This window comes from Oncorhynchus mykiss, chromosome 19 (genome assembly GCF_057628025.1).
Source record: "Oncorhynchus mykiss isolate SJ-2025 chromosome 19, ASM5762802v1, whole genome shotgun sequence".
Classification (NCBI taxonomy): Eukaryota; Metazoa; Chordata; class Actinopteri; order Salmoniformes; family Salmonidae; genus Oncorhynchus; species Oncorhynchus mykiss.
In genome coordinates this window covers 20,469,285-20,487,304 of record NC_143040.1, presented here as the reverse complement: position 1 = coordinate 20,487,304, position 18,020 = coordinate 20,469,285, and the positions used below count along the sequence as shown (strand labels likewise).

General features: G+C 46.2%; 1 protein-coding gene across 10 annotated transcripts in view; it reads left to right on the top strand.

The window, feature by feature from the left end:
* The window catches only part of LOC110497375 (lipopolysaccharide-responsive and beige-like anchor protein), a 319,123-nt gene that overhangs the window by 33,682 nt on the left and 267,421 nt on the right, over positions 1 to 18,020 (top strand). For all 10 annotated transcript variants that reach the window (XM_090210434.1, XM_090210433.1, XM_036954299.2 and 7 more), the window contains exons 2-7: positions 3,339 to 3,425; positions 3,707 to 3,851; positions 11,520 to 11,620; positions 14,507 to 14,602; positions 16,539 to 16,660; positions 17,836 to 17,962. In XM_090210434.1, the coding sequence (XP_090066560.1) occupies positions 3,339 to 3,425; positions 3,707 to 3,851; positions 11,520 to 11,620; positions 14,507 to 14,602; positions 16,539 to 16,660; positions 17,836 to 17,962 (678 nt within the window). The remainder of the gene's footprint in view (positions 1 to 3,338; positions 3,426 to 3,706; positions 3,852 to 11,519; positions 11,621 to 14,506; positions 14,603 to 16,538; positions 16,661 to 17,835; positions 17,963 to 18,020) is intronic.

Here is an 18,020-nt window from a genome sequence, read left to right as displayed (position 1 = left end):
AAATGGTGGCTATCCCTCTTTGCTTTCCGTCCAGTGACAGGCCCTTCTTGTCGATTCAACACCCCGCGCCCCATCTTACAATATTACTTTTACATGTGCCGTTGTTATTTTCCTTCTTATCGCTTTCTATTAGGCAGGGTTCAATCATAAAAATGTCATCGCCACTATTAAATAAATGACAAATCATGACATTTATAGCTTGTATAATATATTTCCAGACACAAAGAACGTTATTCCTTCCTTAGCTATAGGTCTCTCACACACACCACACACACACACACAATCCTCCATGTAGATAACCTTCTCCATGCTAAAGGTAGCATAATAAATTCGTTGACATCCTGCTGGCGTGGAAATAATACCATTCATGTTTTTGGAGGCAAAACATGTTTACACGTAGTGTGTGTGTGTGTGTGCTTAAACACCAGCTGAGAAACACAACACACTGGCAGCACCTAGATGAAATGAATAATATGCATGAAAGGTAAAGTAAAAGCCAGGTTTCAAACATGAAACACATAACTGACAAAACAACTCACCTAAGGGAGCAATCTAAGGGAATAGCTATCTATAAAATATATATATTTATTTTCTTTGAATGTACTCGTTACAAATCTTGGATTTACAACAAAAACTATGCGTTATATAGGCCTAAACCTTTTGAAAGCAATAGACTTAGAATTGGAACGGGGGAAAAAATGAATTTAGTATTAGCTAGAATCTGAGGTTTATCACATCCTAGATGACAGTTCTGTATGATGTCTCTAAGTTATCATAGCTGTAGGCTGATCCTGACTAAGATGTCACGTCTGCCAGCGCCAGTTGTTGCCATGACCTTCTCACCCAACCAGCCCTTCTGCTGTTGTGTTGCTGGTGCATTGTGTTTGAGAAGTGTGGAGGTCAGACCGAGGCTAGAGAAGACGACTACCGCCTGTATACCGCTCAGGACCAGGGTATGTGAGGGAGGAGTGGAGGAGCGGATCGTACCCCATTTGACTGGAGCGCAGAGCGAGTTTCCCAAAAGCTGGAGCGTCAGCCTCCTCGCCCGCTTCAGTAGAGCTCTCTTCACAAGCTCAGGGTATGCCCGGCCCAGCATGCATCTGTAGTCTACTTGTGTGCTGCTATAGCTTCTTGATTTAGCTACTGTCATGGAGTTCGCTAAATATTTTCATAAAGAAACTGATAAAACACACAGGTGAAAAATCAAGGTGACTTAAAAAGATGAAAAAAAAGATGGTGTACTTACTACGTGCTACTTACTACACAAACAGGAAGGAACGAGGTGTGTCATGTAGCAAAGTATTTACAAACTAAAAATCAGTTCTCAAGTTTTGTTCTGTTATCTTTACAATAGGCCATTATTGATTATGGCCCAATAGGCCAGGCATATTACCTCTTTCAAGGAGCTTTCTGTTTTGATAGGTTTATTTTACCTAAAATTGTTAAGGCCTACCTACAGAAAACAACAACAACAACAACAGCAGGAGCAACAACAGCTATTATGCATCCTGCCAGCCTGACGAGAGTGGCCCGGAGTGTGTTTAGCATCCCCAGTGGCTCTGCAAGCGTGGAGAGTGTGTTCTCTGTTGCTGAGCCTGAAGCCACAGACTCTGGCCAAACTCGTGTTTCTAAAAATAAATGAAAGGCATTGTAGACTGAGCCTAAAAGGCATGTTTCTTTTCATTTGGGTTTAATTTTCACTAAGTCACAGCATATATGTGAAATGTATAGACTATAATGATTGAATACAACATGTTGTTTAAATAATGAGAGCTTAATGTCCCTGCCAGGCTAGTGTGTCGTACTTCCAAATGCTTCAAATTGTATTTCTTTGTAGGCTATAGCCTTGAAATAATATAGCCTAAATAATTCATTTTTGTTCTTTTCTTAAACTACCTGTCTGGCTCCTGACCTATTTATGACGTTTATATGCTGTTTAATACGACATGTAGCCTATTTGAAATGATGAGCGCTATTTACAGTCTTTCTTACCCTTTTCTTGTTTATTTCAATTATTTTCATTCAAATGAAATGGTTTGGTTTCAATACTTCAAAACCATACGGTAGTGCCAGGTAGTCACAAAAATAGATGTGTGTTGGTTAAGTTGTGATTTGAATTGCCTCCTGAGTGGTGCTGCGGTCTAAGGCACTGCATTGTAGTGTTTGAGTTGCCACTAACAGACCCGGGTTCGATCCCAGGCTGTGTCACAGCCGACCGTGACTGGGAGACCCATGAGGCGGCGCACGATTGGCCCAGCATCATCTGGGTTAGGAGAGGGTTTAGCAGGCTGGGATTTCCTGGTCCCATCGCGCTCTAGCGACTCCTTGTGGCGGGCCGGGCGCCTGCAAGCTGTCTTTTGGTCGCAGTTGGACGGTGTTTCCTCCAACACATTGGTGCGGCTGGCGTCCGGGTGTGTCAAGAAGCAGTGCGGCTTGGCCAGGGTCGTGTTTCAGAGGACGCATGGCTATCGACCTTCGCCTCCCCCGAGTCCGTAGGGGAGTTGCAGCGATGGTACAAGATTGTAACTACCAATTGGATATCACGAAATTGGGGAGAAAAGGGGTAAAGAGGGGTAAATTAAGTGATTTTTATGAATGGAGTGATTTTCAAGCAGTAGGTTTTTTGTTGTTGTGTGGAGCGGTTGGAAAGGATGTGGAGTGCCAGAGCGGTCTCCATGAGTGGGATTTCCCAGCTCTCAACTCCGCTCACATACCCTGCTCAGGACCAGGCAGGGTTTTATCATCCGGGATGTGTTTCATTTCAGGGAGGAATAACTACCCTTTGCTGTGCCCTTGTTCACTTGTCTTTACAGAATATAACAGACAGCATTGAGGTGAAATAGGGCAGAGGAGAGTGGAGCATCTTTCTGTATTGAAGCCCAGCCTGCTCCATTGTTCACATCCTTGTACACATCTGAGACAACTGGATTGGATAGGTAACAGCAGTATGATAGAAGCTAGGCGCAATAAAGCTCAACCCATTCCTCTAATCTACTTGTCCAGCAGGCCTGATCCACAGAGGAGCAGCTGTTTAGAAAAACACCGTCCAGCTTGGTCCAGGGATTTGGTTATGCAGTTGATGTGGCCCAGGAACCTGTGCCAGGGGTTTTATGTCCTAAAAAAAGGACATAAATAGGTGTGAGGGGAAAAGCTCAGTGGCATATGCTAATCCAATTGCATTGGAGATTTTTGACTCTGTGCTTTTGAATTGCGTAGGTTGATGAATCCTCTCTCTCTCTCTATCTCATTCTTTCTCACTTTCTCTCGCTCTCTTATTCTCTCCCTCTAATTCTCTTTCTCTCTATTTTACCCTCATCTCTCGCTCTCTCGCTCTCTAGTTGGTGGGGGGCCAGTTTGACCTGGAGATGAACTTCATTATCCAGGAGAAGGACAGCATTGTGTGCATGGTGGAGCTGCTGGACAAGGTGGGTGCTACACACACAAAATGAAATGGAACAATATGTATAATATAATCTATGGTGGATGAGTTGTGGCTGTACACACACAGAAATACACAGAGAGAAATAGATTTTCTGCCAGTCCACCCATCGTGGTCTCATTGACTTGAATGGGGATCCCCGTTCTAGTAATTGTAGGCCTATTTCTATGGGTACATGTTAGCGGTGGAGGATTGTAAAGCGCTTTGAGCATCTGGCAAATCTCTTTCTAAATCGGATCCATTATTATTATTATGTCTGGTTCCCAGTGTGAGCCCACGTGCCAGGCGGAGGTGTGGAGCATCTTCACGGCTATCCTGAAGAAGAGCGTGAGGAACCTGCAGGCCTGCACCGACACGGCCCTCATCAACCTGGTCCTGGACCGCGTGGCCCACACTGACAGCATGATCGCAGGTACTGCCACAGTAACACCAGAGGCCAAAGTCATTTCACTCCAAAGTAATGAGGTCACCCCAGTCCTCAGTACAGTATTTAGCATGCTGACACCTACCTACAGGGTTGTCTAGTTCCCCTGGAGTGTGGATGATTGTCTCAGTCATAATCATTGTCCAGTGGTTCTCCAAGTCCTGTGTTTTTCTACCTTTTTAAATCCAAAGTAATGACCACTGCCTCAGTCCGAATGATTCCCTACTGTACAGGTATCACCCTTAGAATGAGGAAGTGAGATAGCGCTGTCTAATGCTCCTCACCTTCCCTCATCAAGCCTAGCCAGCTAACGGCACTATTCTGTGTGTGTCTGAAAAGAGACTACTTTGTCCTGCAGCAACTAAAGCACTGAGGAAGTGCGGACACCCATGGACGGACGGACAGATAGACCGAAAGACACACGCATCATCATCATCATTAGATTAGGAGTGTGTGTGCAGACCTGACACCACTACTCAGCCTCGCGCTAACCCACTGCCCAGTCAGAGAAGTGACTCCCACACCAGTCAGTAGACACAATCACCAGCCTCAATCACTCACCAGACTCTCACCCAGTTACTAATGAGGCCAAAATAACTATTCTAAAGCTCAATGATTGACCACTGGCCTGGCAGAGCAGGATAATCAGCCTTAGCATAATGAAACCATTAGCCCAGGGAACATTAACATGCAGTCCAGGCCAGACAGACAGACAAACCCAGGGAACATGAACATGCAGTCCAGGCCAGACAGACAGACAAACCCAGGGAACATTAACATGCAGTCCAGGCCAGACAGACAGACAAACCCAGGGAACATTAACATGCAGTCCAGGCCAGACAGACAGACAAACCCAGGGAACATTAACATGCAGTCCAGGCCAGACAGACAGACAAACCCAGGGAACATTAACATGCAGTCCAGGCCAGACAGACAGACAAACCCAGGGAACATTAACATGCAGTCCAGGCCAGACAGACAGACAGACAGACAAACCCAGGGAACATTAACATGCAGTCCAGGCCAGACAGACCGACAAACCCAGGGAACATTAACATGGAGTCCAGGCCAGACAGACAGACAAACCCAGGGAACATGAACATGCAGTCCAGGCCAGACAGACAGACAGACGGACAGACAAACCCAGGGAACATGGACATGCATTCCAGGCCAGACAGACCGACAAACCCAGGGAACATGGACATGCAGTCCAGGCCAGACAGACAGACAAACCCAGGGAACATGGACATGCAGTCCAGGCCAGACAGCCAGACAGACAGACAGACAAACCCAGGGAACATGGACATGCAGTCCAGGCCAGACAGACAAACCCAGGGAACATGTACATGCAGTCCAAGACACACAGACAGACGGACAGACAAACCCAGTGAACATGAACATGCAGTTCAGTTCAGGCCAGACAGACAGACAGACATACAAACCCAGGGAACATGAATATGCAGTCCAGGCCAGACAGACAAACCCAGGGAACATGCAGTCCAAGCCAGACAGACAAACCCAGGGAACATGAACATGCAGTCCAGGCCAGACAGACAAACCCAGGGAACATGCAATCCAGGCCAGACAGACAAACCCAGGGAACATGCAGTCCAGGCCAGACGAACAAACCCAGGGAACATGAACATGCAGGTCAGGCCAGACAGACAGACGGACAGACAAACCCAGTCAACATGGACATGCAGTCCAGGACAGACAGACGGACAGACAAATCCAGTCAACATGGACATGCAGTCCAGGCAGACCAACCCAGGGAACATGAACATGCAGTCCAGGACAGACAGACAGACAGACAGACGGACAGACCAACCCAGGGAACATGAACATGCAGTCCAGGACAGACAGACAGACAGACAAACGGACAGACAAACCCAGGGAACATGAACATGCAGTCCAGGCCAGACAGACCAACCCAGGGAACATGAACATGCAGTCCAGGACAGACAGACGGACAGACAAACCCAGGGAACACGAACATGCAATCCAGGCCAGACAGACGGACAGACAAACCCAGGGAACATGAACATGCAGTCCATGCCAGACAGACAAACCCAGGGAACATGAACATGCAGGCCAGACCAGACAGACAGACGGACAGACAAACCCAGGGAACATGAACATGCAGTCCAGGCCAGACATACAAAGCCAGGGAACATGAACATGCAGGTCAGGCCAGACAGACAAACCCAGGGAACATGAACATGCAGGTCAGGCCAGACAGACAACCCAGTCAACATGAACATGTAGTTCCAACAGACAGACGAACCCAGGGAACATGGACATGCAGTCCAGGCCAGACAGACAACCCAGTCAACATGAACATGTAGTTCAAACAGACAGATGAACCCAGGGAACATGGACATGCAGTCCAGGCCAGACAGACAACCCAGTCAACATGAACATGTAGTTCAAACAGACAGACAAACCCAGGGAACATGAACATGCAGTCCAAGGACAGACAGATAGACGGACAGACAAAACCAGGGAACATGGACATGCATTCCAGGCCAGACAGACAGACAAACCCAGGGAACATGAACATGCAGGTCAGGCCAGACAGACAAAGCCAGTCAACATGAACATGTAGTTCAGGCCAGACCGACAGATAAACTCTTTTTACACTAATGTGCCAACCCGAACCGACTGCACTTGCTCTGATATGTTCTTTTCACGTCGTCCTTTCAGCACGTCCCCGTCAATTATGGTGTAACCAGGCCATTGCAATATGTTTTGACTCGGCTTGGCTCAGTAGTGTGAAACGGGCATTAGGCTGTTAGATCAGATGGGCTCTCTCCCTCTCCTTCCATGGCTGGTGTGTGTCAGTCCTCTGATGCCCCAGGTCGCTCTGGGAGGCCATAAAACATCTCTGTTCACTGAGATGAAAATGGTCCTCCATGGCATTAGCCAGTAATGTGTCTTATTATAGGCTGAATGCCAGGGGGAGTGTGCATTGATAAGCCAATCAATACACATTACTGGCTAATGCCAGGAGGACCATTTTCATCTCAGTGAACAGAGAAGAGATGTTCTATTCCCCCCCCCCCCCCTGACCTTTGCATCGGATCATCGCGGCTACCAAGTGGCTATAGTGGCTAACGCCCCTGTCCCGAAGCTAGCACCAGTTAACCGCGAGCCAGGTGCATCTCCCGGCTAGCAAAGAAAATTACTACAACTACATTACCTCTTTCGCAAAACTGGCCTGGACCCTTCGTCGATAAGGAGCCCCGCCGTTCCACCATGACTGGTCTGCCGACGTAACTCCATCTGCTGTGCCCTCAACCGGCCTTTACCGGACGTCTGAGCAGGCGCTTCTACTAGCCCCGGCCTGCTAACTTTAAACGCCGTGTTTCCCGCTTGCTAGGTAGTAACGACTACCCAGCGGCTTCCCTGTTCCATCTTTGCTGTTCACTGGACCCTATGGTCACTTGGCTACATAGCTGATGCCTGCTGGACTGTTCATTAATCACTGTACTCCATTTTGTTTATGTTTTGTTTATCTGTTGGCCCCAGCCTCGAACTCAGGCTTTGTGTGTAGTTAACTGACCCTCTCTGCCCATTCATCGCCATTTTACCTGTTGTTGTTGTCTTAGCGGATTAGCTGTTGTTGTCTTACCCGTTGTCTTAGCCAGATCTCCCAATCAACACCTTTTGATTGCTTTATGCCTCGCTTTATGTCTTACTCAAATGTCAATATGCCTTGTATATTGTTGTTTAGGATAGTTATCATTGTTTTAGTTTACTGCGGAGCACCTAGTCCCACTCAACATGCCTCAGATACCTCCTTTGTCCCACCTCCCACACATGCGGTGACCTCACCCAGCATAACTAGCACATCCAGAGATGCAACCTCTCTTATCATCACTCAGTGCCAGGGTTTACCTCCACTGTACCCGCACCCCATCAAACCCCTGTCTGTACATTATACCCTGAATCTATTCTACCATGCCCAGAAATCTGCTCCTTTTATTCTCTGTCCCCAACGCACTAGACGACCAGTTTTGATATCCTTTAGCCGTACCCTCATCCTACTACTCTGTTCCTCGGGTGAAGTGGAGGTCAACCCAGGCCCTGCGTGTCCTCAGGCACTCTCATTTGTTGACTTCTGTAATTGAAAAAGCCTTGGTTTCATGCATGTTAACATCAGAAGCCTCCTCCCTACGTTTGGTTTACTCACTGCTTTAGCACACTCATGTCTGAATCCTGGCGTAGGAAGGTCACCAAAAATTCTGAGATTTCCATCCCCAACTGTCACATTTTCTGTCAAGCTAGAACTGCCAAATGGGGAGGAGTTGCAATCTACTGCGGAGATAGCGTGCAAAGTTCTGTCATACTTTCCAGGTCTATGCCCAAACAGTTTGAGCTTCTAATTAAAAAAAATATTCTCTCCAGAAATAAGTCTCTCACTGTTGCCCCTTGTTATAGACCCTCAAACTCCCAGCTGTGCCCTGGACACCAAATGTGAATTGATTGCTCCCCATCTATCTTCAGAGTTCATTCTGTTAGGTGACCTAAACTGGGATATGCTTAACACCCCAGCAGTCCTACATTCTAAGCTAGATGCCCTCAATCTCACACAAATTATCAAGGAACCCACCAGGTACAAACCTAATAAATCTGTAAACATGGGCACTCTCATAGATATTATCCTGACCAACTTGCCCTCCAAATACACCTCTACTGTTTTCAATCAGGATCTCAGTGATTACTGCCTCATTGCCTGCATCCGCTATGGGTCCATGGTCAAACGACCATCCGTCATCACTGTCAAACTCTCACTAAAACACTTCCGCGAGCAGGCCTTTCTAATCGACCTGGCCCGTGTATCCTGGAAGGATTAACCTCATCCCGTCATCTGAGAATGCCTTGTCGTTCTTTAAAAGTAATTTCCTCATCTTAAATAAGCATGCCCCTTTAAAAAAATGTAGAACTAAGAACAGGTTTAGCCCTTGGTTCACTCCAGACCTGACTGCCCTCGACCAGCACAAAAACATCCTGTGGCGGACTGCAATAGCATCGAATAGTCCCCACGATATGCACATTTTCAGGGAAGTCAGGAACCAATACACGCTGTCAGTCAGGAAAGCAAAGGCTAGCTTTTTCAAACAGAAATTTGCATCCTGTAGCTCCAACTCCAAAAAGTTTTGGGACAATGTAAAGTCCATGGAGAATAAGAGCAGCACCTCCCAGCTGCCCACTGCACTGAGGCTAGGTAACACTGTCACCACGATAAATCCACGATAATCGAGAATTTCAATAAGCATTTCTCTACGGCTGGCCATGCTTTCCTCCTGGCGACCCCAACCCCGGCCAACAGCTCTACACCCCCCGCAGCTACTTGCCCAAGCCTCCCCAGCTTCTCCTTCACCCAAATCCAGTTAGCAGATGTTCTGAAAGAGCTGCAAAACTTAGACCCGTACAAATCAGCTGGGCTAGACAATCTGGACCCTCTCTTTCTAAAATGATCCACCTCCATTGTTACCAGTCTGTTCAACCTCTTTCTTATCGTCCGAGATCCCTAAAGATTGGATAGCTGCTGCGTTCATCCCCCTCTTCAAAGGGGGAGACACCCTAGACCCAAACACATATAGACATATATTCATCTTGCCCTGCCTTTCTAAAGTCTTTCGAAAGCCAAGTTAATAAACAGATCACTGACCATTTCGAATCCCACCGTACCTTCTCCGCTGTGCAATCCGGTTTCCAAGCTGGTCACGGTTGCACCTCAGCCACGCTCAAGGTACTAAACGATATCATAACCGCCATCGATAAAAGATTGTACTGTGCAGCCGTCTTCACCGACCTGGCCAAGGCTTTCGACTGTCAATCACCGTATTCTTATCGGCAGACTCAATAGCCTTGGTTTCTCAAATGACTGCCTCGCCTGGTTCACCAACTACTTCTCAGATCGAGTTCAGTGTGTCAAATCGGAGTGCCTGTTGTCCGGACCTCTGGCAGTCTCTATGGGGGTACCACAGGGTTCAATTCTCGGGCCGACTCTTTTCTCTGTATTTTTCAACGATGTCGCTCTTGCTGCTGGTGATACCCTGATACATCTCTACGCAGACAACACCATTCTGTATACATCTGGCCCTTCTTTGGACACTGTGTTAACAAACCTCCAAATGAGCAGCAATGCCATTCAACACTCCTTCCGTGGCTTCCAACTGCTCTTAAATGCTAGTAAAACTAAATGCATGCTTTTCAACCGTTCACTACCCGCCCGCCCGATTAGCTTCACTACTCTGGACAGTTCTGACCTAGAATATGTGGACAACTACAAATACCTAGGTGTCTGGCTAGACTGTAAACTCTCCTTCCAGACTCATCTTAAACACCTCCAATCCAAAATTAAATCTAGAATCGGCTTTCTATTTCGCTACAAAGCCTCCTTCACTCACGTCGCCAAACATACCCTAGGAAAACTGACTATCCTACCAATCCTCGACTTCGGCGATGTAATTTACAAAATAGCCTCCAACACTCTACTCAGCAATCTGGATCCAGTCTTTCACAGTGGCATCCGTTTTGTCACCAAAGGCCCATATACCACCCACCACTGCGACCTGTATGCTCTCATCGGCTGGCCCTCGCTACATATTCGTCACCAGACCCACTGTCTCCAGGTCATCTATAAGTCTTTGCTAGGTAAAGCTCCGCCTTATCTCAGCTCACTGGTCTCGATAACAACACCCACCCGTAGCACGCGCTCGAGCAGGTATATCTCACTGGTCATCCCCAAAGCCAACACCTCTTTTGGCCACCTTTCCTTCCAGTTCTCCGCTGCCAATGACTAGAACGATTTGCAAAATGTATTGTAGCTGGAGACTTCTATTTCCCTCACTAACTTTAAACATCAACTATCTGAGCAGCTTTCCGATCGCTGCTGCTGTACACAGCCCATCTGTAAATAGCCCACCCAATCTACCTACCTCATCCCCATATTGTTTTTATTTACTTTTCTGCTCTTTTGCACACCAGTATTTCTACTTGCACATCTATCACTCCAGTGTTAATTTGCTAAATTGTAATTACTTCGCTACTAATGCCTATTTATTGCCTTACCTCCTTATGCCGTTTGCACACAGTATGTAGACTTGATTTTTTTTATTTCTATTGTGTTATTGACTGTATGCTTGTTTATTCCATGAGTAACTCTGTTGTTGTTTGTGTCACACTGCTTTGCTTTATCTTGGCCAGGTCACAGTTGTAAATGAGAACTTGTTCTCAACTGGCCTACCTGGTTAAATAAAGGTAAAATAAAAAAACACATTGATGGGGAACGGCATAGCATTTCTCCACGTTTGCCATAACATGAAAATATGTGTACTTAACAAATAAAAGGTGATTTGGTTTGCATAGTATTTTAAGTGCTGAATATCTGATTTAAGTCTTTTTCGATGTCCTCTTTAGTGTGAAGTGTTTTTGGTCTACTTGTAATCAATCCATAAAATGTTTTATTAGCCAAGTAACAAGAGGTCACACAACGATGTTACTTTGGTTATAGAGGTTCTGGAACATCACTCTGTATATGTTTTGCTTTTCACTTGGACTCTGTTCAAGTCCATTGTTAGGCTGTGGTCAGTTTCCCCTCTTCACATATGTCATGTTTAACCTGTGTGTGTCCCTTCCCTCTTCCAGACCTGATGGTGGACATGCTAGGGGTGCTGGCCAGCTACAGCATCACAGTCAAGGAGCTGAAGTTGTTCTTCAGCAAACTGCAAGGAGAGAAAGGCCAATGGGTAACACAACTAGTCTAACCTTCATACCGTACCGCCCTGTCATATTTGTCTTGTAGAGAACATGGGGAATGTGCTAGCAACACTTCAACTGGTTGCCTGTACATGTCCTTTTAGCCTCTCTGTGCTCTGGTACCATACATCACACTGTGTAGTGCAAACACACCATCGCTGTCTATTGGGCTAATCCAAAAAACATTACTGCATTGTTCATGTGTAATAACTTGAGGAGGAAGTTGCCTCTTAGCTCTGATTTATGAAGGCAGTTTTATCATTCTACCTTCTACTGGGTAATGTTACGATTTAAGGAGAGGGTAAACTGATCTTAGATCAGTGTTTGGAATTAAATCACACACATTTAACAGTTGAACATAAATAGGATAGTACTATCATTAGTTAAAAATAGTATCTATACTTAAGATATATTAGTGATTATAAAGTTGAAGAAGAATTTGTTTTCCAACCTGGGTTTTGTAGTTTTCCACCAAGACAGCCTGGGCAGTCTTACCTAGCAGGGTGGAGTCAGTACAGTACAGTGGGAAGACAGCCTGGACAGTCTTACCTAGCAGGGTGGAGTCAGTAAAGTACAATGGGAAGACAGCCTGGACAGTCTTACCTAGCAGGGTGGAGTCAGTACAGTACAATGGTAAGACAGCCTGGACAGTCTTACCTAGCAGGGTGGAGTCAGTACAGTACAATGGGAAGACAGCCTGGGCAGTCTTGCCTAGCAAGGTGGAGTCAGTACAGTACAATGGGAAGACAGCCTGGGCAGTCTTGCCTAGTCAGTACAGTACAGTAGCCCTTGCGTAAAAACAGCAGATCTAGTAGGTTGTACCATGAATTATCCACTGATTCCATTTCAGTCCACACACACACACAGACACAGACACTCTGCTAGCTCTGTGAAATATTATGTGAGGGGGTTGGCAAGAGATGATGCGTCTATCAGGAGTCTCTCCCTCACAGGATTTGAACAGAGTGACACACAGTGTGATATGCTGACTGCCTCCTCCACAGAAATTAAACTGACAGAGGCCTTGTCGGAAGAAAAGCTCATAAATATATTATGGAAGTTTATCAACGTTGATCACGGTTCCGTGGGCTCTGATCTGAAGCGGGTGACCTTGCAGCATCAACGGGAATGTAAAGTAGATCAACAGAACTACTGCATCCTCAGTATAATGTCTCTAGCGAGTTCTCAACAAGATGTTGAGTTGGTTAGTAGAGGTCAATATAGAAAAGCAGAAAATAATAGACCTGGACTCTGTAGTTGTGGAGATGTTGGTGTGTTTGTTTTGCTTGCTTACCTGCATGTGAACCTGAACATGTTCAGGAAGTGTTCAGACCCCCTTGCCTTTTTCCACATTTTGTTACGTTGCCGCCTTATTTTAAAATTGATTCAATTGTTTTTTCCCCTCCTCAATCTACACACAATATCCCTTAATGGCAAAGCAAAAATAGGTTTTTAGACATTTTAGAAAATGTATGAAAAAGAATCACATATGCATAAGTATTCAGATCCTTCACTCAGTACTTTGTTGAATCGCCTATGGCAGCGATTACAGCCTCGAGTCTTTTTGGGTTTGACGCTACAAGCTTGGCACACCTGGATTTGGGGAGGTTCTCCCATTCTTCTCTGTAGATCCTCTCAAGCTCTGTCAGGTTGGATGCAGCGTCGCTGCACGGCTATTTTCAGGTCTCTCCAGAGATCGATCGGGTTCACGTCCGGACTCTGGCTGGGCCACTCAAGGACATTCAGACTTGTCCCGAAGCCATTCCTACGTTGTCTTGGCTGTGTGTCTGAGGTCCTGAGCCGTCTGTAGCAGGTTTTCGTCAAGGATCTCTCTGCTCCGTTCATCTATCCCTCGATCCTGACTAGTCTCCCAGTCCCTGCCACTGAAAAACGTCCCCACAGCATGATGCTGCCACCACCATGCTTCAACTTAGGGATGGTGCCAGGTTTCCTCAAGACTTGGCGCTTGGCATTCAGGCCAAAGAGTTCAATTTCATCAGACCAAAGAATCTTGTTTCTCATGGTCAGAGTCATTTAGGTGCCTTTTGCCAAACTCAAAGCGGGCTGTTATGTGCCTTTTTTTTACTGAGGAGTGGCTTCCGTCTGGCCACTCTACCATAAAGGGCTGATTGGTGGAGTGCGGAAGAGATGGTTGTCCTTCTGGAAGGTTCTCCCATCTCCACAGAGGAACTCTCTAGAGCTCTGTCAGAGTGACCATCGGGGTTCTTGTTCACCTCCCTAACCAAGGCCCTTCTCCCCCGATTTCTCAGTTTGGCCAGGGGGCCAGCTCTAGGAAGAGTCTTAGTGGTTCAAAACTTCTTCCATTTAAGAATTATGGAGGCTACTGTGTTCTTGGGAACCTTCAATGCTGCAGACATTTTTTTGGTACCCTTCCCCAGATCTATGCCTCGACACAATCCTGTCTCGGAGCTCTACAGACAATTCCATCCACTTCATGGCTTGGTTTTTGCTCTGACATGTACTGTCAGCTGTGAGACCTTATATAGACAGGTGTGTGCCTTTCCAAATCGAGTTGTAGAAACATCTCAAGGATGATCAACGGAAACCGGATGCACCGGAGCCCAAATTAGTCTCATAGTGAAGGGTCTGAATACTTATGTAAATAAGACTTTGCAAAAATGTATAAAAACCTGTTTTTGCTTTGTCGTTATGGGGTATTGTGTGTAGAGGTGATGAGGATTTTTTGTATTTCATCAATTTTAGAATAAGGCTGTAACGTAACAAAATGTGGGAACAGGGAAGGTGTCTGAATACTCTCCCGACTGCACTGTGGCTTTACATTAAAGTACTTGTGTATGCGGTGCACCCTCATCAAAGTCTGTGGCCTCTCATCTTGTGCGTGTTCTTCCCTCCAGCCTCCCCATGCGGTGAAGCTGCTGTCTGTCCTGAGGAGCATGGCCCACCGGAACGGACCTGACTCCTTCTTCAGCTTCCCAGGGAAGAGTGCTGCTGTGAGTACAGTGACAACTCAATACACCTCCACATGTATACCGGAGTCTCAGACTGATCGTTAGAAGACAGTGCTCACCACCCAACTAGACTACAGTCTGACGCTACACCTGGTACGACACTATTCCCCTAAGCACTGATCAAGTAGTGCACTATGTAAGGTAAAAGTTGTGTCAGACTTGTAGTGACTGGTATGAGTCTCGGTGAACACAGTGTCTACGATAAGGTAGTGGTATTTACAGCACCTCTGGATAGCTTCTAAATGGGCTACATCCTCTTGTGCTCGACTTCCCACATGATCCAAGGCCGGACGCATTTGCAATAACTAAGATAATGCATCCTGAATTGCCTATAAGCTCTGACCCAGCACACATCTTGGCTTCTATATCCTATAATGCCAAGGTTTACCAACCATATGTAGCTTGGGTCATACTGTGTTTCTGTGTGTGTGTTGAATAATCAGCATGGGAAGAGAGGAGGAGCACAGATGCTAGCTAATCTTCCTCTGTTCTCCTTCTCCTCCCTTCATTCTAATGCTCCTAGCCGTCTTCCCTCTGTTCTTCTCCTCCCTTCATTCTAATGCTCCTAGCCGTCTTCCCTCTGTTCTTTCAGTCCTTCATTCTAATGCTCCTAGCTGTCTTCCCTCTGTTCTTCTCCTCCCTTCATTCTAATGCTCCTAGCCATCTTCCCTCTGTTCTTCTCCTCCCTTCATTCTAATGCTCCTAGCCGTCTTCCCTCTGTTCTCCTTCTCCTCCCTTCATTCTAATGCTCCTAGCTGTCTTCCCTCTGTTCTCCTTCTCCCCCCTTCATTCTAATGCTCCTAGCAGTCTTCCCTCTGTTCTCCTTCTCCTCCCTTCATTCTAATGCTCCTAGCTGTCTTCCCTCTGTTCTCCTTCTCCCCCCTTCATTCTAATGCTCCTAGCCGTCTTCCCTCTGTTCTTCTCCTCCCTTCATTCTAATGCTCCTAGCAGTCTTCCCTCTGTTCTTCTCCTCCCTTCATTCTAATGCTCCTAGCCGTCTCCGAACTCATTCTCACCCCTTCCTTCTCATAGCAGCAATCCCTAAGCTGCTTTTTCCAATACCTTTTTTATCTATCCAGCCATTCAGCCAGCCAGCCATGTGATTTAGTGAGTGAAAGAATAACATATAAGTCCCCTGGGAATGTTCTGTTATACCCCTCTCTTAAAATAGAGCAGTTTTCTAATACACTTCCTGGTATCAATGGGTTTAAAAGTGTGGACTTAGCTTCACTAACTCAGTTAAGATGCTCTTCAAGGTAATGAAGGATGACAACTTATCAGACGAAGTCTCAGCTGTGATCTCCTATCTTAGGCGATGTCGGCTAAGTTTTCATGAAGGACGACGTCATAGCCTTGTGTATGCTACGTTTTAACTGTGTATCTCCGTCTAGGACCTTTGCCCTTCTATTTTCTCAATGAGTCTCACCTGAATGCTGTCTACACCTGTACGTGGCCATGGTACATGGCCACGTACAGGTACTGTAACTTCATGTACAGTACCTGGGCTAGATAGCTAACTATAGAGAGAATCATGTCTGCTCACATTTTGTCTTACAATTGCTGTCTGGAACACTCACATTGTATGTAGAGAGAGAGTGTGTGTGTGTGTGTGCACTGTATATCTCTGTGTACCCTTCCATTGCCATGGTGACGGTGCCCTTTGGTGAGGGTGAGCTCTGGGCCGCCCTGAGAGAGTCTGTGATTAGTGTGTGCTCAGACTCCGCTGCACGCTAAGCACACGCCTTCCCCTTGCTGTGAATCTGGCTAATGAGGCAGGAAGCCCTCTGGATAGACACACACATGAACAACTCCATCCCTTCCTTCTTGGACCCACTGTAGTCTTGGTCACACTACTCACTATCCTATTTCTAAAACATTCTTTCTCAACTCATTGAGCTCACCGTTTGTCTCCTCACAGGCTATAGCTCTGCCCCCTATAGCCAAATGGCCGTACCAGAGTGGATTCACCTTCCACACGTGGCTCCGCATGGATCCAATCAACAACATCAATGTTGACAAGGACAAGCCTTACCTGTACTGGTGAGTTACATACACCTGGCGTCCATGTTGGAGATCAACTCCACTGCACTCGGCGACTGCAGACTGACCTTGCATCCTAAATGGTGAATCATTGTGGTAACACTGACACAACTTACCGCTGCTTGATTTGTTCTCCTTCTCTATGCAAATGACGTCTCTACTCATATCCTGACTTGAGATACCCATGCATACATTTTGTATGGATAATCCAATATTATTCAGGTGTATTCAAATAGAATTTGGCTCATCCCTTAGTTCCCTTTCTGTGTGTGTGTGTGTGTGTGTGTGTGTGTGTGTGTGTGTGTGTGTGTGTGTGTGTGTGTGTGTGTACTGTATTTGCACGCCAAGGAAAGCTATTTGATTTTTTTCCCCTTGTTCATCAAAATTGTAGGATGAAGTCATCCCCAAATAGTAAAAAAAAACTGACATCAAATAGAGGCTTAATACACACACACACACACACACACACACATTACCAGATGAAGTAGGCATATTGATGCAATGCCTCTCCGTTTCCATTTACCACTCTCTCTCTTCCTTCTCTCTCTCTCTTCCTTCTCGCTCTTTCTCCTCTCTCTCTCTCCCCTTACTCTTTCCTCTCTCCTCTCTCTCTCCTCTTTCTCTCTCCCCTTACTCTTTCCTCTCTCCATTCTTCCCTCCCTCTCTCAGGGACAGTAAATCAGTGCCTCACTCGTTCCTATTTTCAGCCGATAATTAATTTCTGTCAAAAAATCTAATTGATGTGCCGGGATTTGGTGGGCCTTCTGTTTGGTGGGCCTTCTGAAAGTGATAACCAACCCCACACAGCCAGCCAGCTGGAGGCAGAAAAGTCTGTAGTAAAACTCCTTCAGACTCTGCCCTTTTTAAAAAGAGATTAGTTCACTAAATCACACACAGCGACCGCCGGGGCCCCTGATCGCTCAGAACACAGACACCCACAAATGGGAATTTGTTGTGAAGTTGACAAATGATTGAGGCTTTCGCCATCTCTGTCTCTCCTCCGTTTTCAAAGTGTTTTTTAAATTTGTATGTTTGAATGATTTATTGGCAGATTGACTTGTCTCAACTCCCGTCTGCCCTTGAGTGTCAGGCTGTGTTAAAGTGAGCCGTCACGCTCACTAACTGAAATCTGTTTTTTCTGTCTCTTTTTATTTTTCTTCCCTCTCTTCCTGTAGTTTTCGCACCAACAAAGGTCTGGGATACTCTGCACACTTTGTGGGCGGCTGTTTGATTGTGACCTCGTTAAAGTCCAAGGGGAAGGGATTCCAGCACTGTGTGAAATATGACTTCAAACCACAGAAGGTAGGCAGACGGCGAGGCCGGTCGACAGACAGACACGGTCCTGTGGGAGAGACACACA